Source organism: Varanus komodoensis, unplaced genomic scaffold (assembly GCF_004798865.1).
Source record: "Varanus komodoensis strain SLA01 unplaced genomic scaffold, ASM479886v1 scaffold23, whole genome shotgun sequence".
Lineage (NCBI taxonomy): Eukaryota > Metazoa > Chordata > Lepidosauria > Squamata > Varanidae > Varanus > Varanus komodoensis.
The window spans coordinates 6439749-6466253 of NW_025335627.1; the positions used below are offsets into that span (position 1 = coordinate 6439749).

Genomic DNA, 26505 nt, shown 5'->3' on the forward strand with positions numbered 1-26505 from the left:
GGCATGGCTTTGCAACTAAACAACAACAGTCAAACAAAATATCCATCATTGATCATGCCCCCATGCATAGAAGGCACCACTCAATGTAGCAAGAATGCAGAAATGATGTTCCTTAATTCACTCCATACCCTTTCTGATTCCACAAAATGCACACAGGCTGCTGGGAGTAGTCCATGACTCCCTTGTCATGAGGATTTCACCTAGAATTCACAAGCTGCAAGTTTTGCGAGAGAAAGATTTGAATTACATAGAGTGTATTTTCAGGCAAGACATGTAACATGGAATTGCACAGCCTCATTCACCCAATTTTAGGGGGTGGTGAGTGGGCAGGTGTCCAGAGATGCCATCTTCCATTGTAAACCTCCTGAATTTTCCCACCACTGCTTCTTTTTTCAAACCACAAATATCTGAAGAATCTGCAAAATAAAACCTGGCTTTGGGGTTGTTTTGTTAGCAATGGTAATAGCAAAACTATAGACCTAAAGGCCTGCTCTAAAGGCCTAACCTTGCTACCAAAGGAACAGACAGAAAAGGCTGAAATTAGGGATGGAGAGAAGATTGATGACAGCATTAATGTTGGAACTGCTGTTCTTTCTCCTGTATTGCAAAGGCAGGTGGACGTTGTGCTCAATGCAGGAGGACATTGGGCTTGTTGCAGGAATTAAAAAGGCAGTGACAGCACAGCCTTCCCTTCCCGGACCTTGTTTGTTTGTTTCATTTTTATACTGCCAAATAGCCAAGCTCTCTAGATAGTTATCATGACTGTTTGGGTTCAGGTTAAGGTGCCTACTGCTCTGTTGGCTAGTCATCAAATGCCTGCTATGTTTAATCTTTCTCCTGCCCCCAGATATGACCAACCTAAAACGTTACTATTTTTACAATACAAACGATAAAGCCCTAGTTACTAGGGACTAGTAAACAAACTCAGCTTTAATCAATTCTGATTTTGTAGATGTTGCCTTATTGAGATGTCTTACAATTTAAAATCTTTCATCAAAAATAAACAGTTTTAAACTTTATAGTTCCTGTTCAAATGGTTCACAACATCTCATTACCTTTTTTAAAGTGAATGCATTTTGGTTCTTGTTGCTTGTCTCTTACGTTTATCAGCTGATGCGTCCTTATTTTATTTTTTCATTAGTTCTGCTGCTAAAAAATTCCCCATGACCATTTTATGTTCAAGTAGACTAAATGAAAAATGTGGGGAATACTCCCATGTGAGACTGCTCAATCATTCTAAGACCACCCCATCCTCTGCAGTGAGGTGGCTAGCAACATGTAGCAGGGCTTTCTCAGTTGTCATTTCTCACTTCTGGAACTCTCTATCAGTTTGGGTTTGTTAGGCTTCCACATTTGATGCAAACTGATTTGATTGGTAATGAGACTGTTTTCATTATTTTGTGGAATTTATTTTGCATCAAATTTTGCTTTATATTTTAAGAATCATTTTATTATGCCTATTGTTTTGAAATTTTATTAGCTATTTTGAGAGTTTGGGGCTGTGGGGTGGAATGTAAACAAACAAGCAAACCTAGTGATAAATAATGGTATTCTTTGAAAGGCTCTAACTATGTTGTGCTTCTGCCTAGAACACCACTTCATGCAGCAGCCTTTGCTGACCATGTAGATTGCTTGCAACTTCTCTTAAGTAACAATGCACAAGTAAATGCTGCCGATAATTCAGGGAAAACACCACTTACGATGGCCGCTGAAAAGGGGCATGTAGGGGCTGTAGGTAAGTAGATGTTCACTGGCAATTTGATGAGAGTTAATATCTTTTTGCAGGTGTGTGGAATCTATAGATGTATTTAGTAATATTCATACTATTGAAATTGCACCTACAATTTTTACATTTATACATTTTTCAAAATTCACTTCTATTCACTTTTGTGCAAGGACTTTCAGTAGGGCAAATAACAGAACTATAGCCTGGCTGCTTTTAAATATGCAAGATACAAAACGCAAATGATAATATCTTAGAACTAATTTGTTTTCATGGCTGAAGTAGGTAGGATTCACATGACTCAGCAACTCATCATAGCTTGAAGCATGGGGTGGGTTGTTGTGTTGTTTGAACCCAGTTGCTGATTTCCGTCATCTGGCAATAGGAAAAGGTCTATAATTCAGGCATGCAAACTTGCTACAGTTTAGTAGTTTCAGTGAACACTTAAACTACTAAACTTAAACTACATTGGATTAAGTTAATCCAATAATGTAATTTGTTGCTGCAACTGCAGTTTCTTTGGCAGTTCTTAAACAAGTGGCACAAGAAATACAGTACTGAATTATTGATAAATGATGAGTTTAACTGTGTCACACTTCAGTTCATATTGTACTGAATGGAATGCAATTAATCAAAGCTTAATATTGACAGTGGAGCTGTTGTGGCTCATCTCAACCAAGGGATGGCCTTCAACCTACTTTAGAAGAGGCTGTGCTCCCCCTGAAAGATCCAATCTGCAATTTAAGGGGTGGTATTAGATGTGCCCTGGGAGGTGACCAAAAGCATGAAGCAACATTTGCCCTTCCTCTGCCCTGTAGCCCTCTCTGCTGTCTGAAAATTTGCTCCTGAGGATTTTGCTGCCCCTGATAGTAAATTTTGAGGGTGTCTGGGATGGGTAGCAGTAGTGGAGGAGGAGTAACACCCTCCTGATGCTACCATTGATTTTTGACATCCTGATCCAGGTCCCCTCCACTTTCTAATGTTAAGAATGGGATGACCACTAAGTGTGCCTTCTTATCTGTGACACTGCCTTGCACTTCCCACAGAGAGGTTTATCTGGTACCATCTGTTATCTCCGATAACGTTTTTCATTTGCCCTGGCCTTTTAGGTTTTATGTAGCACGCATTTACTTAGAAATAAGTGACACTGTTTCCACAGAAAGTATGTTTATAATCTTAATATTTAGGTTTTTTATGCTAGTGTTTTACCCATTTCTGCTGTGTTTTTTTAGTGTATCATTGTTTTTTATGTTGTGATTGAAGAGCAGCAAATAAGCTTCTTAAATGAGCCTTGTAATCTCCTATAGAAATAATATGAATAGCTTGGAAGGTCTTTGATTGGTACTATGGAGACAATCTTATGGAATATCTTGTTTTTTTCTGAATTTCAGATTTTTTGGTAAATAGTGCCAAGGCTGATCTAACTTTGAAGGATAAGGACTTGAATACATCCTTGCACTTGGCTAGCAGTAAAGTATGTTTAAAAACATTTGTGTGCATATTTGTATGTATGTTCATGTGTGCAAAATGTAGTATGAAACAAATACTGCTAGTTATTGTTATATAACAGAAGTTATATCAGAAACAAACATTAAATCAGACTCTGCTTTGCAATGAAGACCTAATTCATACTGTCTGAGTATATGGTCAGCCTTTTTCTAAAACACTTTGTGCAAATTTATAAGACTGAATAGAATTTTAAGCTGATTCAAGCTTGTAATAATTTTAAAGCTTTGATACATCATTTCATGATGTGTTGGATTATGGTAAATAAAGTGGTCTGAAGATGGGGAGAGAATAATGGCTGTGTATAATAAAAAGCAAGAAACCCAAAACAACCCTCCTAAGACAGCCCTCCTTTGTTTTCCTTTGCTGTCTCTCCTTCTGAAGTAATCTGTTATTAAAAAGTTGGCTTTTCTTATTTGTTTGTATGCAAGATGCTCTGTGACTGAAGGGTAGTGTGCAAATTAGGCTGGAGCTGAATTATTTCGCCTATGGTCCAAGGAGGAGGAGTAAAACAAGATTCACCTGATGTTTAGAGGACTGGCTGAAATGTAAAAATTTGGGAAGCTGGGAAGCAGCTTACAGATGAAGTGGCAAAAGGTCTATATTTCAGCCCTTCCACAGTGTCCACAAAAAGGAAGCTTAGCTGCCACTTCAAGCAGCAGTGACCTGGTTGGAATGCCTCTATGCAGCTGTTGGCATCTCTATCAAGTCTTCAAGTGATAGGAAAGCTTTCTTTGTCAGAAAAAGGCAGACAGGCTCTGCTGCTTGTGTTTAATGAGAAATCATTTGCCCCCAGCCTGTTATTAGATTTTTCTCACTCCAGTGGAGTTTGCCAGATGTGGTGCCAAAATTCATAGGGGAGAAACAGCTGTTTTAGAAAGCAAGAAAGGCTGGTTTGGGGAATGGGAAGCTATGCCAACATATCCTAGGTTTCAATATTGCTGGGACCATGGGTGACTGCTACTGCTCATGTCTTCTTGTCCCAATACACCATGGTGTCTTTGGCTGGGGGAAAAGCAGCTGGTTAGTGGTTAGCATGTACACAGTGTGAAGAAGTCAGTGGTCCTTCACTACTTTTGGCAAATCTGGAACCTTTCTTCCATCAGTAGAGCTCTCACCTTGTCTGCATTCTCCCTATCACCGCTCTGCTTGCAGACAGAAGAATATAGGGCCATTTGCCCAAAAGGAAAGGTACACTGTTAGGGTACAGAGTAGCATGGCACTTTATTTATTTATTGTGCCATTTGTATGCTGTCCCCTACTCCAAGGAGAGTTCCTGGGCAACTCACATTTAAAATTAAATCCACATTAAATCAATAAAACTAATAAAAACAACCAGTTCTGTTAAAACAATGAACTATAATCAAAAGAGCAATAAACAGATAGGTCATTATATGTTCTCACTGGGGGGTAATAATAAAATGATACATTATTACAAACATTAAAATCAGTTGTTATTTTTAATTAACATTTATTGTTAATAACTAGAAAAGAGAAATGTTTTTGTTTGGCACTGAAAAGAGAGTAGTGTTGGCACTAGGCAAATTTCTCTGGGGAGCCAATTCCACAAGTGGGGATGGCCATTGAGAAGGTCCTTCTTCTATTTTCCATCCCTTTCACTTCTTTGAGGGATGGTTCCTTTAGAAGGACCTCCTGCCCAAATCTCAGTGGTCAGGCAGGTATATATGAGAGAAGGTGGTATTAGGTAGCTAGGTCCTAAGCTGTTTAGAGTTTTAAATGTCAAAACAAGCACTTTAAATGTGTTAACTAAACAAGCACATATCAATAAAGGATCAGAGATTTTCTTTCTCCTAATACAGGGCATTTGTACATGAGGTGTTTATCATATATTCATCATTCCCTGCTCACAATTGCTTATGGATTCTTTAGTCAGTGACCCTCCAGGCCTTCTTTTGTGTCCAACCAGTACTTTCAGTGATTTTTTAGAGCAGGTGAAATGAAGCATTTAACTGTGAAAGAATGCATGATTTCCTCTTTTGTATTTGCACTTTCACACTCTGCCACAAAGGAGAAATGCTCCTTGTTGAACAACTGGATCTCAGTTTTGTGGAAAAACCTATATAGCATATAGCAAGGTAACTGTTCTCTAGCTTCTGCATGTAAATCACTCATAACTTAAATCATTACCATGAACATATAACAGAAAACCAAACAGCAGCATGTTCTAAATATGTTTATGTATTCCAGGGACATGAAAAATGTGCCTTGTTGATACTTGAGAAAATACAAGAACAGAGCCTTATCAATGCAAAAAACAATGCATTACAGACGTAAGTATAATTTGACAAAAATGTACTGTTCACTAATACTAACATTTAATGTTAAAGTCTCATAACTTATACTTTGATATTCTGAAAATATAGCATTCACTCCTTGTTTGTTTTTTTAATATTTTAATTTTTTCAAAGATAGGTTTAGTACCCTTTATTCTGAGCACTTAAACATGGTGTGCATAATATCCAGGCAGACCTTTTGAAATATGCATCAAGTGTACTTGCATACAGATGTTTTGTTTTCTAGACCTCTTCATATTGCTGCACAGAATGGCTTGAAGATGGTAGTTGCAGAGTTACTGGCAAAAGGGGCATGTATACGAGCAGTAGATGAAAATGGTAAGTAAAGGCATTCATACTATCATTCACAACCAATAACTATCAGAAATGGCTCAGTGTGTATGCATTTCTAAAATATACCCAAGCTAGTTAGAAAATGCCAGTAAGTATAAAAAAGATGTGCATTGTGCAATTTTTGAAGCAAAAAGGGGATAATCCTTATAGCAGTTTATTCAACATATACACCAATCTTATTTTTGCTTATTTTACAAACACTGTTGGCAACAACTTATTATTATTACTTTAAATTGAATGTTCAAGCTGTATAGAAGCCAACAGAACAGTTTAACTTCTTACATTGAAGAGGGCAGTGTTTTAAATACATTGTTAAAGAATGCTCAGACTGGGAAATAAACCCAAGGTGAGCTTAACCATGTCCAAAATCATGGGATCATATCTAATATATGTGGCAAGGTACTGCCACCTTGTGGCTATAGGAGCAGGAAAATTACATGTTGCTTGTTGTTGTTGCTAGTCGTGAAGTTGTGTCTGACTCATCGCAACCTCCAGGCTCTCCTATCCTCCACCATCCCGCGGAGTCCACCTAAGCTCACACTGACTGTTTCAGTGACTCCATCTAGCCACCTCATCCTCTGCCGTCCCCTTTTTTTGCCATCAATTATTCCCAGCATTAGGGTCTTCTCCAGTGAGTCCTTCCTTCTCATTAGGTGGCCAAAGTATTTGAGTGTCATCTTCAGTATCTGGCCTTCTAAAGAGCAGTCAGGGTTGATCTCCTCTAGCACTGACTGGTTTGATCACCTTGGAGTCCAAGGGAGTTTTCTCCAGCACCACAGTTCAAAAGCCTCAATTCTTTAGCGCTCAGCCTTCCTTATGGTCTAGCCTTCACAGCCATACATTTGCAACTGGGAAAAACATAGCCTTGACTATACACACTTTAGTCAGCAGGGTGATGTCTCTGCTTTTTAGTATGCTATCTAGGTTTGCCATAGCTTTCCTCCCAAGAAACAAGCATCTTTTAATTTCGTGGCTGCAGTCCCTGTCTGTGGTGATCTTGGAGCCCAGGAAAATAAAATCTGTCACTACCTCCATTTCTTCTCCATCTATTTGCCAGGAAGTGATAGGGCCGGATGCCATGATCTTAGTTTTCTTAATGTTGAGTTTCAAGCCAACTTTTGCACTCTCCTCTTTCACCCGCATCAAGAGGCTCTTTAGTTCCGCTTCACTTTCTGCCATTAGAGTGAAGTAGATATCATCTGAATAGATGTGAGTGAGTAGATATCATCTGCATATCTGAGGTTGTTGATATTTCTCCTGGCAATCTTAATTTCAACTTGTGATTCATCTAGCCTGGCCTTTCTCATGATGTGCTCTGCATATAAGTTAAATAGGCAGGGCGACAGTATACAGCCTTGCCAAACTCCTTGCTCAGTTTTGAACCAATCAGTGGTTCTGTGTCCAGTTCTCACTGTTGCTTCTTGACCCACATATAGGTTTCTCAAGAGACAAATAAGATGGTCTGATACTCCCATCTCATTAAAAACTTGCCATAATTTGTTGTGATCCACACAATCAAAGGCAAACATTACATAGAAGTGTTCAAATAATACTTCCATTGGAAGTCTCTTTCATTTCCGATCTCTGAATATTAATAAGGCAAACTGAATTCTGTACCACTTTTTTGCACCATGTGGGATGTGTGTCAATTTAATTTAAAAAGAAACTACAGAGTACTAAAAGCTTTTTTCTTCATTAAAAAATAGCAACATCCTTAAAAGCCAATTATGTACTGAGCACATAACATAATGGGGCATTCTGTTAAGGAAGTGGGCTTTACTGTAGCATTAGTAGCTTGCTTTTTTCACCAAATTAAAAAAAATGTTCATTCATTTTAGAAGGAAACATAAGAACATCTCACCTAGCATTTTATTTGAAACTAAGGCATAATTCTGCTTGCTTCCAATGAAAAATCTTTAGAGTGTTAGACCCCCTGAAGATGGAATAAATCTTCAAGAAGCATTTGTCTCACACCCCCTTGAATGGTTGAAAAAGCTATGCCAGGTTTGGTTTAGATCTAGTTTATACAAGCAGCTTCCTTCTTGTATGACACTTAGCAGTCTGTGGGGTGATCAATACACAGGGAGCAATCTGGAGATCATATCTTTGTTTAGTTGTCATGTTTTGTTCTAGTTCTGCCTCCTGAACAAAGCTTGGAAGAACATGTACCTGTAAGAAGGCAGGACGTATTGTATAATAACATTTTTGCAGCTTCTGCTCTTTTATCTTCCATCTTCTTCAGGAGGTTTTGAATGTTTACCTCTCCATCCCCCAATCAGTCATATTATCTCAGTCTTGTCACCTCTCCTTCCTACAATGAGATATCCAGTAGCACCTCTTCCCCTTCACAGATACAAAGATTTCTTGGTTTTCCTTTGGTGAGGCTGGTAGCATAGCTTGACCTCTTAGCAGCCTGTCACATTGCCTTTTTCCCCACTGAGTGTATTTAACACTTGATTCATTAATAAAAACACTAGAACATTTAAAATTAGTGAGGTTTTTTTCATTCTTGCTTAATAAAATACAACTGAAAGATGATCACCTGGCAAACATGGGTTCTTCATTTTATGAAGCCAATGATGGTATACATAAAAATAAATGTAACTGGCTTCTGAGAGGTTTTGGAACTACTGATTTTGAGAACAGATGAACCCTACAGTAGCACCAAGAACATAGCAACATATAATGAGCATCATAATGCTGTCATAAATATTGACATATAATGAGCATCATGATGATGTCATGTTCCAGGCACCTTACTGTAACTGGTGTACAAATGCATTTTTGTTAACGTTAATACCCCTGACTGCTAGTTCATGGGTATACTGTTAGGAAGTACTGAAGAATCTTGCTGACAGTTTGCTTCTCCCGGTATCCAACTTCATATGCAGAATGCAACGTTTTTACCAACTGAATAACTGAGCAGGCAGAGAAGCAGGCAGCTCAGGCTATGCTTTCTAGCAGGCGTTGCACACAAGCTCTTCTTGCACTGTTCATGTGAAATTCATCAGCGCTGCTGTTGCTGCATTGTTTGAGTAGTCAGATAGATAGGAGCTGCCAGGCAGTGAGGTGAGTGATTGGCAGCAGGGTGTTGGAACGCAGAAGCCTGTAGGCCATGAGTCCTGCTCTTTGTCTCCTAAACTAGCCCGTTGCATGGGTGTGTGGTAGAGGATGCTGTCCTATTGCCAGTGCTAAATTATTAAACTGCATTTCCAGTTGGCTTTTGTATATGTAGTGTGAGTATAGCATCATCTTGACCCTGTCCTTTGCCTTTGGCTGGTCCTGCTTAGCTCTGTATTTTTGTACATATCTGAAGAGTGCCTTTTATTTAACTGTAAAGCTTGCATGGCATTTGTATTTATGCAGTTGTGTTCTGGGGCATCTATTTTATCAGAGCAGACAAACCCCCCCCCACACACACACAAATATCTCAAAAGATATATAGCTTTGTAGGTATGCAGAAACCCTCAAACATGACCTAAAATAAGGTACATATGGGATAAGATTTTGCTTTAGATACTCTGTAGCTCCAAGATGATATAGAGTTGTAAAAGTCAACACTAGCATTTTGAATTAGGCCTGGAAATGCAGTGGGAATCAATATAGCTGATGAAGCACTGGTGTCACATGAACTCAATGAATAAAAGCACTCTGAGTCAGTGAAAGTAAATCTACCTATGCCACTGCTTATCCTCACCAATATAGTAGGCCATTGAATTTAATTAACATGCAAGCTGTCTGAATTATATGAATGGCACATAGCAGCAAAGGAATAGGGTTGCATACCTCATGACCGTGTACTTAATTGTGATACCACTCTGCCAAATGATGTTCCTTCAGTGGTACATCAAGATGCAACACTGTAGGCATTTTACTTTGGCTTCCCTCAGCCATGAGCTATCCTTGAATCAATCTCTGATAATATGCTATTATGAATTTATGAAATCTTGCTATTTTATGGTGGCAATGTAAACCTCTTCAAGGCTTGTGCAAGTGAGAAGTGCCATTGCTAATAAATATATATTTTGGTGAACTCTATTTCTTTATTGCACTCTGCTTTTTACAACTTTAGCTGAGTCGGATCAGGATTAAACATGATGCCTAAATATAGGCAGATTTTTACATTAAACTTAAAATGTGGCTCAGTTAACTAGAATGTTGAGTTGATTTTATCATCTGTATACACAGTGCATATACAGTGGCAAACCTTCTCTGGCACCTTGAGAGCACTGCCTGTCCTGGATACATTGCATGATAACAATGCCAATTTGATCCAGTTCAGCTCCAGGCTGTAAAACACAACATGTGGAAAGGGCAAAGGCAGAAGGGTAAATATTTCTGTACAAGGCACCATTTATGCACAGCAGTGGTGGGAAGCCTCTGGCTGGGTTGCATTCATCCAGTTCTTGTACATTCCACTGAGGTTCAGCCAAGGCCCCTGGCCCCTCTGTGAAGCCACACCCCTTGGCAAAGCTAGTGGAAAGGGAAGCTGCACCAGCAGGAGCTGCTGCCTTGAGGCACCTGGGAGGGCCTTGAAGTGACACTCCTTCAACATTTCCATCCTCTTCACATTTTCCCACAGGAAAGGTGCAGGGTTAAGCCTGTTCTATTAGAAGCTATCCCCTCAGGACTCCTGGCAGAACACTTTGTCACCAATGGCTCAGCAGCAGGGTTGAGGCTTCAGCTTCTCTGTGCCTCCCCTTCTCACTGTGCAGCATAGAAATGCTCCCCTTCTCACTGTGCAGCATAGAAATAAGGTGGCCTGTCCACAAAGAGCTGCTTTCTCTGTTGCCAGATCTCATCATTTCTGGTTTGCACAGCACAGAGGAAAGGGACCTGTTTCTCACTGCACAGCACAGAAACCAAGTGACCTTGCCATGGAGAAGGACAGAACTCTGTTTTTCACTTGTCTGATGATGCTGTTTCTGCACTGGATGGTGAGAGGTGAGAATGGAACTTCTGTACTGCATGGAAGCATAGTGAGCTTCCCAGGAAACAGCTGAGCAAAAGCAAAAAGGGAGCTGTTCTCTTGGCAGCTCTGCCAGCAGGCTTCCCTGTTCACTGTCATCAGATGTTTGACCCACACCACTCTTGGTATGCTCCTTCCAGCCACTGTCCCCTAAGGAAATTTATCCACCCAGATATATAGTAATATTCTGCTTGTTGCACAGAGAGATATCAGTTTGGGGGAAATTGCATTGCTCTAGTTATGATGAAATATTTGGGTTCTGTATAATGGCTTACACATTTTTCAGTTTAGTAAGGCCTTTGTTATATACACTATATGTTTTGATAAATATTGAAAACTTGCTAAATATTATTTTCTTATTTGCAAAGTAAATCTTGTAGAATTAATCATCTATTCATTATTGCTCTTATTTATTTTAGCCATATGATTATGTGAAAGTATGTATAAAAATAGTAATGTATGTTTTAAAATGTCAGGTATTGTACATTAAACATTGTACATTAACTTTTGAAAGTCATTGATCTCAGGATGGGAGTTACTCATCATATGAATTGAAGCTAAAGCTGTCTGAGTTCATAAAATTTTAAAAAATCAATTGGCTTTGTAGAATGTAGTTTACTTGCGTTTGTTTCATTTTGTGGAGGCTGTAAATTGCCTGCTGCTTTTCCCCCCTAAAAAATAGTGCTTGTTATGATCATATTAGCTTCATGAATTGCGTACTTCCCCAGCATGCCTAATTTTTAAAAGTAACATCGCCTTGCCTGCTGTGATTGTGACTAAATATACATCTCCAGGCTATGTCCCATCTAGAGATGTATCTGAGGAATGCTCAGATATCTTCCTCATACCCCTAGTACTAACCATTGCTTTGTCTGCATTTGTGCCCAGGTCATACACCAGCCCTGGCTTGCGCTCCTAACAAAGACGTGGCTGACTGCCTGGCACTCATTTTGGCCACCATGATGCCTTTTTCTCCTTCCAGTACAATGACGGCTCTCAACTTCGTTTCTTTAAAAAAAGACAATTTGAGCAGGACTCATCTCTGCAATAGCTCCAATATGAGTAGCACCATTAACTCCTATAGTAAACCCCTGAGTAATGATGTAGGAGCAGAAAATGGATACAATGAAAATGATTCTGATTCTGAAACATTTTGACTTGAGCATACAATGTTCCTGACTCAGTTGCATTTGGATTTTAGTTGGTATTTTTCTTTAAAAGACCTGAATTCCGGAGTTATGGTTAACCTTCACTTATGTCTGGAATTAGTAAAATTAGACAATGAAAGTCTTACTGTTGCAGCTACTTTCAGAAAAGTAGAGCCTTGGGGGTGGAAATACATTCTTGTTAATGTTCTACTACTTCCAGCTCTTTCCAGTTTTTCATAGGCCCTAAGGGCTCCTGTGGAAGATTCTACCTCCTATTTTATGCAGAAAGAAAAAGCTGCCTTTTTCTGTTTTGACAGCACAAGTAAACAGGGAACTGTGGTGTATATATTATTGTGTTAATTATACTATACTGTTGACATAAATACATTTTTCCTGCACAGTGTTCATAGTTCATAGAAAGAAGCTCACAACTCTGTTCACCTTTTGTCCGTTTTATAGTTTTTAGATAACTTTGTTATACAAACCAAAGGTAAAGCCACAAGTGTTTTTGTTTGTTTTGTTTTTAGGAACTGCCAGTATCACTGCTTTATATGGAAATTTAATGTTCTAAATTCCACATCTATTGAGCACTTAAATACACAAAAGGCACTTTTAAAAGACATTAGCTACACTTTCCTTTACAATTTGACAATATTTAGGACCAAATCTTGCCTGCCTCAGGCACAAGCCAATAGCCAATTGCAGCAAAGAGATTATTGGTAAGGCAGATTTGATTTGCCTTACTTTTTATTATTTGGTACAAACTTGCATGGTTTATTTGCACTCCACAGTTAAGGGTCCCTAGGAACTTGTGTCACCTGTGCTGTCAGACAAAGATATGCCCTAAGAAAAATCAGCTACAAATTGATAATGTACCTAAATAATTCATATTTGCCGATTTGAATAGATCTTTGATTTTAGGATCTTGAACCTGCAATGTGGTTTTTATCTTAAGCACTGTCTGGTTTTAAAATTTTGCAGCATCTGAGTAATATCAAATTACTTTTATTTGTAATTATCATTACTGTGCTAAGATACGACAGATGAAACCAAAACACACAAAAGTGGAAAAACCAAGCAAACATCAAGAAGTGCATAAGGGAATTATGATATGCTAAAAAGGCCTGCTGGCATCAGCTTACTTACTAAACATCTGCATTATGAATATCTACTCCTTCTGCCAAAGCTTCTAGGTCAAATGGACCCTGTTCCTCGCCTGAGAAAGATATACAGAAAGAAGAATGAGACTCTTAAAATACAAAGAACTAATCAGCTGTACCATGAGGACCAAAAGGCATCAGTATCTTAAATGGGAAGACTTTACTATTTTTTTAATAATGCAAGTAACTTTTCTAATCACAAATGCACACAGTGTTTTCTGTAATAGGAGTCTTGGCTGTATTGTACACTTAAAGACACAAATTTCTAGTTGATTCTTTGACATTTGTAACTGATGGTGATGTGTTGATCACAGTTTATTTTTTCAGACTAGATAATGTTCATACTTTTAATGTTAAATGTGTTTATATTTATTTGAAATGAAACAAGTGCCCAGAAAAAATGACCATGGTTTGTTCTCTTTTTAAGTTCTTTTATGTCTTTATTAGCTATGAATTCAGGCAGCCTAGTATGCTGAGTTTGATAGAAAGAATGGGCAGAGGATGTGGCTACTTTGTTGTTGTTGTTCTTATACACCAAGATAGGGAATAATGTAAAAACAAGCTTTGTTCATACCCAATTTGTCAGGGGACTGAAAGTGTTTGCTTTGTGAATAAATAGCAATCATTGCCAGTAGGACTGGCCCTATCATTAGCCAAGGAGTGAAGGGAACTGCCTCGGACAGCAGTTTTGGGAGCAGCAGTGGTAGTTCCCTGCTTGTCTCACCTGAATCCCTAGTTGCTTTCCTCTGCTGGAGGACAGAGTCATGGGTGCCACACACCTTGTCCTGCATCTGCTAATTAGTCTGTTTCCCTCAGGAGTGGTGGAAGTGCACTCTGCAAACATCAATGTTCAAGTAAAATTCACTTGCCAGCTGAGTTTATTCCTACACATGGAAAGGGGGAAATCTCTGTTCTTTGCATCAGGTAATAAAATAACTCAGGTTGTCGCTGGTTGCTAGAGCAGAGAACACACAGAAAAAAAATCTATAGTGAATCTGTCCCTACATAAGGAAACAGTTCTCCACATTTCATAGTACAAACCAAAGGGTGGACTATGGAGGCAGAAGGGAATTGTTACTCCTTTCTCATTAAAGCAAGATATATTGATCTCCTTGCCACAGAGATTTACAAACAGAAAAGATTTCAATTTGAGACTATATCTTCATACAACAGCACACAGTATATTTTGAGCCTAGGTGCACTTTTCATTGCAGAAAGAGTAATCTAGTCCTCCTAGAAGATTGTCATCTTCTTGGTAATAAACAGTGTTCCCACATTTCAGCCACTTACAGTTTTCCTTCTGTATACAAAAAGCTGGGTTTTCCAAAACCCAGCTCAGTTCTGGAATACTTTTAGTCTTAGCCAAGTGATGAAGGGAACAACTGCATATTGTTAACTCAAAATGAAGTGGTTATTGCGCTGCAGGCAGGAAAGTAACTCCCACTTGTTAGATTCTGGCAATTCATGGGTTAATTAAACCACAGTTACATGGAAGTCAGATTCTGAATGCAATGTCTAGAAGGGCAGTTTACATGAAGATGGGGAGCTTTCTCACCTTGCCAGACAAACTGTCCTTCTAGCCATGATCTGCCTTCCCTGAATGGAAGGGCTCCACTTATGGAAAGTGCCTCTACCTGATTTTTTGGAAACAAAAAACCACAGCTCATCCCCATTCTCTGAACCCTCTGGTAATGTTTTTAGCAGGTTGGAGGGGCTGTGGTAGGGAAAATTGAATGAGGACTGCTTCTACCCATCCAGTTGCATGTGCCTAAATCTGGAGTCAATCCCAAGTCTTAAGAGTTTTTTACTTCACATTTTGCACTCTGTTAGCAATACCAAAGTACAAAATAAATGTGGACCACATTGGACATTAAGGGTGCATGCATCACTTCCCACTTTAACACAAAAGCCTGGTTCACATGTTAAGGCAATCTTGGGTTAATTGACCCACAAATTGCCAAAATCTAGCATTAGTGTGCGCACTGCCTTGTTCTATTGGTAGGTTGTTAGTGTGACATCCAAAGCTGGGCATTCTGGTTGTTAGGGGTTAAACCCATGAGTTGTTGGGTTGCTTCTGGGTTCTTTAACCCCTGACAATCAATGAGTGGCAATTGTAGGTTTGTTTTAAAGTAGAAGGGAGAATTATGTTGGAGGTAGGGCACTAACTTCCTTGTGTTAGCTTTCGGTCATTCATGTGTCAAGCCACAACTGCAGTTAAATGCTAAATGGATCACACACAAGTAGAAACTGGGAATTTGTTTAAGCCTACACTTTTCCTTGACTAGGGACTGTAATGCAAGAAGTCACCATTAGTTAGGGGTCTTGCTTCCACTAAGATCCTGAGAAAAAGCCTGTAAAGTGCCCCATAAATCCCACTATTAAGATTCTGCAATGAATCCATGACTGCAAGATGCAAAGGCTCATCTAATAGTTAGAACACCAGCAGTTACTTACTGGAACAGCTCAGGCTTACCATTCTCAGAACATGAACATGAGCAGGAAGTTGTTTTTTAAATCTACTTCGAGAGGGAAGGAGGGAATGTAATGCTCTAGTAACTTCTGACTAGCCTGGTGGGACATGGTAAAGCCTGTGTTGTCTGGAAGGGTTGAGAATTCATACATCAGATCCTGCAGCAAGCACAAGAAAGAGATATGCATAATCTGGGAGGTTACCGATCAGCTTTTGACAAATACATAAAAGACTGAAATTTTGAAATTTAATAAGAAAAAGTAATCTTTTGATGTCAATCAGTGACATCAAAAATTGCTATAATTATAATATATGCTTTGCTGGATCAGGAGAGAGTCTGAGAGGAACAAAAACATACATATCAAAATGATTGCCAATCATAGTATTCCTGTCCACTATATTTTGTCTAGCTGCTGCAGATCTGATTGGTAGGAATTGTGAAATGGAAGGAGTTTTTCCCCCACACCTCCCAACCAATCCTTGAAACTGAAATGGAAATCCTCTTTCATTAAGAACTTCAGTGATTCTTATATTTTCCTTCACTGGGAAATCCTAGCATCTAAATACAGTAATAAGTTTTTCCTCTTAGTATCTTTTCATAATCAAAACAGACATTCTAGAATACTGCTGAACAGTACTTAGAGATAAGACTTGCTTAGTACTTAGAAAGAACCGCTTAGTCTGTAGAACTGAGTAGAAAATAAGTAGTAGTTTCTTCTTAATTCTGGGCTAATTATTATTTAAAGGACTTCTTTTAGGGAGAAGTTTGAACCACCTTGATTTGAAAGTTGGGAGAATAGGAGGGGATATCCCATTGTACAAGCATAAGTCACTCTTCACATTAGTCACTCTATAGCAGCTTTGCCAATAGTGATGCTGATGGAAGATGATGGGAGTTGTAATCCAATGCATCTAGAGAACACAGGGTTGAATAAGATTGCTGCACTATGGTGACTTTTTATTTGGATGTACTCTTTAAGATATCAATTGGATATATTTACAGGATTATCTTTTCTTCAAGGCTGTAATCCTCTGTTCCAATATACAGATGTAAGCCCCACAGAACAAAGCAAGACTTAATTCCAAGTTCACACATTAAAATTGGGTTGCATGTTGTGTAATTCCTTTTTTCCCTATCCCGAATTGCAAATGTATTAGAATAACAATGCTTTGAATAATGACCTCACAGTATTTTTGATAGTGTGTCATTTGGGTATTTAAAAAAAAAGTGCATTCCATGATCATAAAAAAAAATATTTACAATCAACTTAAGTGGGATATAGATTACACTCTAATTGTTCCCTTCACTAAATGGCAATACTGTTTTGTAGCAAACAAGGTACTGTACTTAAACTGTAGTAAATATCAGGTTTGGTCTTGCTTGGATTTTTTAAAAAAATGTCAGAGACTAAGCACTCTGTTTGTTCCACTGAAAGTAGTGGGATTTGCTTTCTGGTAAATGTGTTTCAGACTGAGAAGCATGACCACGAGAAGTAATGCATGCATCCTGTCTACACCCACATTTCTGTGTTGACAACAAGTATTTAATTTTTGTGAAACTTCAACTGCAGGGTTATAATGCATGACATTTACTGCTTGCTGGTCTCTATTGTTTGAACTGTAGGATGAAATAGCTCAGGGGATTTCTGTTTATCACTACTAAAAGGCCACCATGTTACATTTTGGTACTTTTTACAGCAAACATCTGCTGTCCTTAACTATGGATTGTGACTAATGCTTAAAACTTAATTTCTTGTCTACTCTCTTTAGAAACTTGATAATGTATCTGGGTTTCATCATATAAAAAAACCTTTTAGAGTGCCTTTTTATATTTGTGTATGCTGGGTATGTATTGTGATTATGTCTTTCTTTCATTCGAGTGATACTGAAGCGATATAATACCTATACATTTTCATTTCAAAACTTAATTTGAATGTGTTTTTATTTTAAAAATCTGCTTGTGTTAACATGAAAATTAATATGCTAAATTTGTATAGGAATTGTGGATAACTTTTTGAAGTGCTGCAAACATTTTCTTATTACACAAAGCAAACCTTAGGTCAGTGTTATTGGGAAGGGTGTTTTAAAATGGTGACAATCTTGAGTGTGTATAAAATACAATTATATGTGTTTGTAATGCAGTGATATACATATTAAAAAGCCAATATCTAATGTTTTTGGTAGTTTTGTCTTCATATTTTATGCTTTTAGCATGTGCAATATATCTTTACAAACCATGGTGATATGAATCTGGTGACAGTGTTACATTTTGTATAAAATGTTTGTAATAAACAATATGAAATATTGTTAAATGGTTTCAGTGAGTTTGTTGATATTTTTAAAAATGTAAACAGAACTTTAACAACTTACAAAGGAGTTAAATAACCTGGTTGTACGAAATGAGTATAACAGATTAATTGGATCCTGAACTTATTCAAGCACAGTTTAATATCTTTTTCAACTACTGAATGCTGTATTAAATGTAATGGAGTATCCTTTCTGCAAATGAGTATTGAAATGCATTCAGATGCATATTTTTACAAATAAATGGTATAAATCTTGTGGCAAAACCTGAGTGTGTTTGTCAGTACTTCTCCATATTTTAAGGGTTTTGTATACATGCACACATTATAAAATGCATAATAACAGAATATAAACAATCATGTTTGCTGATTGATTTTTTAAAAATGTCTTATAAAACACAATCTGTGTAATATTAAAATCAATAACTATTAGTTGTTGATGATTAATCAATTGCTAGTATTTATGGCATTAACAACAACTTAACAGCAAAATATAAATTTTCATTATCCTGTCAAATATACAACATCCATAATAAGTTTGTCACCCCCAACAACCTAGAAACTATCAAAGTCTGAGAATTAAAGCATATTGAAAAAGAACTCTCTTTGTACAGACTGAGAAGTAGGATTCCAAATAAAGCAGACTGTTCCAAAGGATAAACTATCACATAAAAGGCCCTGTATTTAGAAACTCTCAGGTGGGAACTGTTACTTTTTACTTTGTCTACAAATCCTAAACTTAATCATTTGCCACTACTGCTTGTCTCTGTTCTTAAAGCATGCTTCTATCCCATAAAACACTATCATTCTCCTTCATGCACTGAATCGTATGGGATAGGGAAACAGATGTCCTTGTCCTTTACTCAGAAACTTCTCATGTTTTCCTATTACTATTGTCATTTTTCTTAACACCCTAAATCTTTTCTGCAAAAAAGTCTGCTCGGCACATATATCTACTCTATCCAGCAACAAAAACCTATGCAAACTATTCATTCAGCACCTTTACAATCTCCCTGTCTTCCCTCAGCATAGATTTCCTTTCCTTTTCACTGAACACCCCAGTTGCCTCCTTCTCCAGTTTCCAACATTATGTGAGCAGCAACATACTTTTGGAGTGTATCTAAAGGTTAATATGCCAATCTGGACTTGTCCCCAGTGTAGGCACAGGAGACTGATGGTAGTATAACTGCATAAACTGTTGCCTCTACTTTTCCAACTTGCTTGCATGAATTACAGCCAAGAAGGTGAACTTTTGCCAGTCCTCTAACAACGATGGAGAAGATATAATGTGTGCTTGGCCTGTTTCAAACTTGGTTTTTGGAATTTATGATTGTATAGACTTGTTACAAGGTTTTATAGTCAGAGTTGAATTTGGATCAAAGTTCACCAAGTTTCTTTTCTCTGTGAAAAGGCTTTAGAACTAAGACTGTAAAGGTGCTGATTTAGTCTTCTAAAATCCTAATATATTGCATATCTTATATCCCTAATTCTGATGTAAACATACTGATTGCCTTCTTTGTTGGTTTAGTACTTGCTCTATGGGGTCTATTAGCTTGTTGTTTTTAAGTGCTGTCAGGTCTTCTTCAGCTCAGGGCAACCCTATGAATGACTGTCCTCCAAAGTGGTCTGTTCTTCACCGCTCTTGTAAACTATGGCTTCCTTGATGGAGTCAATTTACCTCATATTTGGTCTTCCTTTTCTTCTTGTCTTCAGCTTTCTCTAGCAGCATTCTCTTCTCTAGTAAGTCCTGCAGAATGTTAGTCCTGCAACCTTTGTTCCACAAGTATTTGTGCACTTCCTCTCAAGTTGGTTTGCTTTGAAAGACTTAGCTAAGCATGAGAGGAAGTCCACTAATACTAGAGGGATGGATTCCTTTAGGATTTCTCCCAAAGCTCTCCTCCAGTATCATGTTTTTAATGCATCAGTTTTCTCCACTATGCAGCTTTCATGCCCTTACATAGTGATTTGGAATACAATCATCTGGATGATCTTGTCCTTGATCTCAGTGAAACATCCTTACACTTGATAATCTTTTCTTGTTCTTCCATTGCTGCCCTTCCAAGCTTCAGTCTTCTAATTTCTTGGCTGCAGTCTCCCTTTGAATTGATGACAGAGCCAAGATATGCAAAATCATTCACAATTTCGATTTCTTCACTGTTGACAGTTTCTGTAATTCTTTTGTAGTCTTGATGGTTATTAATATTTAGCCACAGTCCTGCTTTGGCACTTTCATCAGCAGTTGATTCAGTTCATTTCTGCTTACTGCCAGTAGTTACATTGTTGACATATCTTCTTCCAATTTTAACCCAGCTTCCCTTATTATATGTTCTGTATACAGTCTGAAAAGGTGGGGAGATAAATTATACCCTGATCCAATGCCTTTGCTTATAGGTAACTGTTCTATTTCTCCATATTCTGTCTTAACAACTCTTGGCCACAATACAAGCTATGCATTAGGATGATCTAGGGCTTAGGTATACCCATTTCTTCCAGGATCATCTATAGTTTCTAAAGATCCACACAGTCAAAAGTTTTGCTGTAGTTTGTAAAGCATAGAGTGCTCTTCTCAACCATAGTCTATTTGATTTCTGTATTGGCTTTGTGGTGATGTCCATGTGTACAGTCATCTGACCGGTTGCCTGACACAGGTATTCACAATAAATAGATGGCTGGCTTCATAAAATCCTATGAGCTGTTATCCTGGTTTATTTCTTATGCTTAGGTCAGATTATTTCACAAGACTGAATTCTGCTTTGCTTCCTACTTTTGCGTTCCAGTCACCTACGATGATCATCATGTCTTGGTTTTGGTGCATCATCAGTTTCTTCTTGGACACTTGCATAAATGTTTTTGATTTCTTCTTCAGCATCTGTTGTTGGAGTATAGATTTAAATTTTCACACATTCTGATTGATAATATTCAGTCAGATTTTGTATTATAGCCTCATTTCTTGTGTTAAATCTTGCCTTAGTATTAGAGCCATCTCATTTTTTTCCCCTAAGTTCGTCAGTTCCAGTCTCAGAGTGAAACACTTTGCCTATTGAAAATATCCCGTTTTGGTCTACTTTAGTTTGCTCATTCCAAGTATTGTGATGTTTAGCTGTTCCATTTCGTGCTTTAGTTTTCAGTTTGCCTTGATTCATACTTCTCACATTCTGTGTTCCAATTCTATGTATTGTGTAGCATCAGACTTTCATTTCAATTCTGTGCATGTCGGCCACTAGATTTACTTGTGGCTTTGATCTAGTGGCATCATTAGCAACAGCACTAATGGTACTTGTCCTTTGTTCTTGCCCAGGAGCTGTTTGAGGGCCTTCTGTCTTGGGAGTCTCATGTTCTAGCATTATCTCGCATTTTGGATTGTTGCATCCTTGGGATTTTCAGGGAAGAATGTTCAGAAGCGGTTTACCATTGTTTTCTTCTGTGCAGAACTAACCAGAGTTAGCTTGAGCATCACTGCTGTTGTCTGTGAAAGATGTTCTGCTGTTGTTGCCTTCAGCTACCACTGCTGCCCATTAGCTGCCATTCAGGAGTTTCTCAGTCCCCAACACTGTTAGGGATATCCATTCTCTTCTGCTGATGTGACGGGTGGGTGCATCTTAGTCTAGTGTCACTGCTTTGACCATTGCACCTTGGCCCTGCTATGAGACCAACCTGGTGAGACCATCCAACAACCTGGTGGCATTGCTCTAGGCTCCATAACCCCCTCACTACATTAAGGTGTGCATCCAAGAGGGACCATTACCCTAGACAAGCTTTTTTCAACCTGGTGTACCTTACAGAAGTTTTGGATTTGAATTCCCACAAACTTTGGTAAGCATACCTTATAATCAGGAATTTCGGGACCTGTGGGCCAACCAATCTGAGGGGAATTAAGTTGTCTAACCCTGCATTGACTTCTTCAGGTGCTTTTTGACAATATGTTAAGAACCTGTTGTTGTTGCTGTTGTTGTTAGTCGGGAAGTCATGTCCGATCCTAGAGAGCTGCAAAGTTTCTTCATCAACCCCATGCCAGACCACTTATGAATAACAGGACAGCCTTTTAAAACAGGGCAGTGACAGTCTGAAAATTCTCAATTTGTCGTGCTGCTGTTTTTAATGCTAGGGCCTATTTTTAAGTGTCCTTTCAAGTCAAATTGTACGTGTTTCGGGGTACTTTATTACATGCACTTGACATCTGTCATTCTTCTATTTCCTTCACTAATGAACAACCTTGAAGAGTTACCCTTAGAGAACGGGGAGAAAGCACCATCTTTGCAACTTTTCAGATTTTAAACACCGGCGATAATTCGACTTTCCAGGGAGGACAGCGCTCCCACGCCAGTCTGCTGACCTTCCTAACATGCCAGAACGCATCTCCCCCAAGTTCCCAACCCTCCCAAGATGGCGGCCCGCCTCATCCCTCGGGCTCTATTTTCCCGCCAAAATGGCGCCGTCCCATCCCGAAATGGCGGCTGGGTTGGTGTGCGCAGCTCTTCCGACCTTCCAAATATGGCGAAGGTCCGAATTTTCCCGCCTTCCTTCCTTCCCTTTAATTTTTGAAAGTGACTCCGCCCTCCCCGCCCGTCAGGCTGCCGGCCCGGCGCTCCACCCTCTCCTACCCAGCCCCTTTGGAGAGGGGTTTGCTTGCTACCGACGGGGGGCCCAAGGAGAAGCTGGCGGAGCCCAGGCGGGAGAAGGAGTCCTCGGCACGGCTGAGGGCGGCATGTGGCGGACGGGGAGGGTCTTCGGGGCCGCGGCGGCATTTTATGGGGCGCTGGCGGCTCTCGTGTTGCTCGGTGTCCGGGACGTGCTTTTCCAGTATGAGGAGAACCGGTGCAGCATGACCTACATGTTCGAGTATCCCGAGTACCTGGTGAGTGGTTGCTGAGCAGAAGGGGAGCAGCGGCGGGCGGGCTGCCTGTCCTTGGGCTCGGGCTCGGGCTCGGGCTGTGGCGTGCGTCAGGGCTGCCTGAGGGAGAGGTGTTTGAAGCAGCCCTCTCCCTCTCGTCGTCCCCCAGCGGCGGTCACTCTACGGTCTGGGAGCGGATGCTTCTGCATCCCATGAAGTCCAGGGAAGCCTCTGCCAGAAAAAATGTAATAAGTCTTTCAAAGTGCTGCAAGGACTCTTATTTTCCCCGCATGTGTGTGAGAACTATTAGTGTCGACGTCAGGACGTTACACTTTCGCTCTTTTTTATATAGAAGGCGCACGACCTCTCTTTTTTCTACTTCGACTTTTTCATTAACCCTTCACCAATCAGTTATTCCTTTCTTTGGTTCTGTACTCTCAAAGACTGCAATTCCAGGCGTGTCAACTCAGAAATAAGTCCCACTGAATTCAGCGAGGCTTGCTTCCTAGTAAGTGTGCGCATGATGTCAGACTGAAACACCGATTAAAGCTACAGTCCTAAACACATCTAATCAGGGAAACCTGTTGGACTCACTGGGATTTCCTTCTGAGTAAGGGTGTGTTTACATTGCTTTGTAAAGCTGAAGTACTGAACAGTCTTACTTCAAAGTAAATTCCAGTGAACTCAAGGAGGCTCAGAATGAGCATTAATAGAGCTCCCCTTTGGTTCATTGTAGCCACCTCTGCCACCCATTTCACACATAATTGTGTACTGATCTCTTCGGTTTGTTTGCTACCTAGTTTAAGTGGGGGATCACCAGGATTCAGCCCCTGTTATGAGGGTCATTTGTTTAAGAAACAGAATAATAATGGCCTCCAACAAGTTGCTTCTCTTTTCTAACAGTGAAAAGGCATCAGGTCTCCACCTGTCAAGGGTAACAATTCTCAGAGGGCACATTTTCCAGGCTAGCTTGAGGTCTAGGCTTCCTTATTAGAAATTGACCACTGCATTTATTAGTAACTTACCTGATTGTGAGGAGGTGGAGATGTTAACAGTAGCATTTAATGCAATCCATGATAATTGTTATTTTAAATATATGCCCTCAACAATTAGAACAGCACCAGATATTTTACTTACAGTAAAAACATCACTTTCCTTACACACACACACCCCCCACATAAAAAAGCATACTGTTCTTTTTCATTCTCAGAAGGTTTTCCAGAATTCTGCTTTAGATAAATGACTTTTTTTATGCAGGTGTAGCAAGGATAATAAAATGGAGTGGTGTTCAGCTCTTTCAGACCTGCTACAACTCATCGTTGATTTGCAAATTGCACTTGAGACGCACTCCTAATATTTAACATTGTGTAGCATTTTTGCCTTTTATGATACTGATCTAGATTGATCTTGTACTCTCCCATTCACACCATCTGCTATTGTTTTCCTATCCCCCTTTTAGAAGATAGCTATGCACCCAACAGTTTGACCCATTGTAGATAAGGTTGGACACCACTTCCAGGCAAGGACTTAGCCAGTGAAGACAAGTGCTATAGAGGAAAGGGTTCTTGAATCTTTAATAGAGAGAATTTAGGCAGCTTGTCACATAATAATGTAACTGGGAGGAGGAACATTGTACTTGTCAACATTTCTGCTTCTCTGCAGCCCTTCTCATCATGTCAGTTTAGGCACAATATGGTCCATTTTAGTTGTTCTTTAATCTGTTTTATTCTGAAAGGACCCAACATTGTATGGGTTGGAAAAGCGAATTTAGGCATTGGACGGTGTTCAGCCCATCTGATTGATGTCATGGCTGCTGATAGCCCTGTTGTGGTGCATCCCCATAGCCCTCCCCCCGAGGAAAAGTTCTGTCCACTTCATTCCCCTAAGTGGGAAGTGGCATGGGGCAGATATTCAGCGTTATACTCAACTTGCTTGGCTTCATAGCCTATTAACTGCAAAGCTATGCTCTGGTTAGAGAAGTCTGCTCCTAGTGACTAAATATATTGCTACAGGCTCTAGCCAGAATGTCTTAATTAATTGAATTAAAATTAATGTATGTCAAAACCAAAAGATCCCAGAGCTGCATACCTAAGGGTCTCTATTAGTATGTGTGCCAAGTTTCAGTTGTCTAGGTTTCATGGTTTTGGTGCTGAAAGACATGCGTCCTTTCATAGATTTTAAAGTTACAGAATTCACAATTCCTCATAAGTACATTTCTCCTGATATCTAAAATAGAATCTTAATCCCCATTTTCTTATTCATCACATAGGTGTATAGTCAGCCTAAATAAAGAGGTGAAGTTTGTTAATTCCTCTGCTTTCCACAATGATTTTAAATTTTATTTGTAAATAAAAAGAGCTGTATGAGGTATCATAAGGTCTAAATTGCATTCTGGTTACATTGAGATGTACACACTTTTGGTCTCCGCTCCTACTGCTTAGGCACCCCTGCTTAAGTAAAACTCAGAAACCAATTTCAGCAGTGTTGGGGGGGTGGGGGCAGGGACGACAGGACTGTAAAGGACATGAGAAGAAAACGCCCACACAGTGTTCTGCACCTGGCTTGGATTGTAATTTGGGTGTTGAAATCTGCTTTTTGCCTTAGGATATTCAGTGTAATAATAGCTAGCTTTCATTTGCAATGGGTGTGATAATATCAGCTATAAACACAGGCATCATTGCTGCAAACTGAAAAAGACCATTTATCAGATGGTTTGAGTGATTTTTTTTTTCTATCTTCAAACAAAATAACCTACCATGTTCCAAAGCATTTAAAATAGTGGTTTTCTGAATGTAACTGAAATATACAAGGTGCTGAACATATGAAGGTTTTATATTATTATAATTTCATATTTCTATGATTTTGAGTTTCATATTGCTAGGACCTTGCTAAGTAGAAATTTTGGATCAGAAAGAGGAAATATTCTGTAGCATATCTTTTAAGTATGAAACTGATAAGGAAAACTGTTCTGTGCATTGGGTTGAAAATAAACAGTTATACAGTGGGTTGATGATTGCAACATATATTGATTGTTAAAGCTGTCAGGACTTCTCTGGTGAGTATTAGTGCTCCAGTACTGAAAGTGAAACCTACCTTGGAATTTATTGCCCAAGGACACACTGGGCATATTCTATGGCAGTCTTGTTTGTTTATTTACTTGGGACAGTGTTGAAAACAAGCAGGAAGAGCAAAAACATTCATTTCCAAAAAGGTGAGGTTGGTAGAAGAGAGCTCGATTGACAGGTCCTGTGCTGGAAAATAGTGCTGCCTCTTGTTTCTGCATTTCTAACTGTGGAATCCTTCAGAACTAGCTGAAGAGCAGTTGAAATACTGGATGCTGCCCATTGTGTGGTCTTGGGCCTAAAGCAGGGTGTTAAAACAGTTTCTGGTCCTGTGCTCTGTTGGGACTTAGCTCCAATTAAGGTATGCTGGAACAAGCAAATGTTTACAGACTGAATTAGTGACATAATTTTTGTGTGAACAAAATGGATTTGTTAGAAAACCTTGGGGTTTTGAAGGCTGTTTTATGCAAATAACACAACTGTGCATATATCTGGAAGCCACTGAAAGAACATTTCAACTGCCCCAGCATGCTGCTGACCTGAAACTAGCTATTGTTGAATCAAGAAATTTCAAAGGGAGACTATGGTGTGAAATCATTGAATTACAACTTGAATTACCTACCTATCTTATACTCTTGGGCAGTTTGGAATGTAATCAATAAATACATAAAATCAAGAATTGGAA

At 39.1% G+C, this 26505-nt stretch overlaps 2 protein-coding genes across 6 annotated transcripts in view; both read left to right on the forward strand.

Moving 5' to 3' along the window:
• Positions 1 to 18729, forward strand: part of ANKRD44 (ankyrin repeat domain 44) — a 162135-nt gene extending 143406 nt beyond the window's left edge. The window contains exons 24-28 of the mRNA XM_044432145.1: positions 1590 to 1735; positions 3115 to 3197; positions 5438 to 5520; positions 5771 to 5862; positions 11735 to 18729. Coding sequence (XP_044288080.1) covers positions 1590 to 1735; positions 3115 to 3197; positions 5438 to 5520; positions 5771 to 5862; positions 11735 to 12003 — 673 coding nt within the window. The 3' untranslated portion in view covers positions 12004 to 18729. The remainder of the gene's footprint in view (positions 1 to 1589; positions 1736 to 3114; positions 3198 to 5437; positions 5521 to 5770; positions 5863 to 11734) is intronic.
• Positions 18730 to 22521: 3792 nt separating this feature from the next.
• The window catches only part of PGAP1 (post-GPI attachment to proteins inositol deacylase 1), a 61593-nt gene continuing 57609 nt past the window's right edge, over positions 22522 to 26505 (forward strand). For 4 of the 5 annotated variants that reach the window (XR_006414913.1, XM_044432030.1, XM_044432031.1 and 1 more), the window contains exon 1: positions 22522 to 22782. Coding sequence is in view for 3 of the 5 variants with exons in the window: in XM_044432030.1 (XP_044287965.1) it covers positions 22633 to 22782 (150 nt within the window). In the remaining 2 variants the exon portion in view is untranslated. Of the gene's footprint in view, positions 22783 to 26102; positions 26182 to 26505 lie in introns of those variants that run through there. The other variant, XM_044432033.1, reaches the window with a different exon arrangement.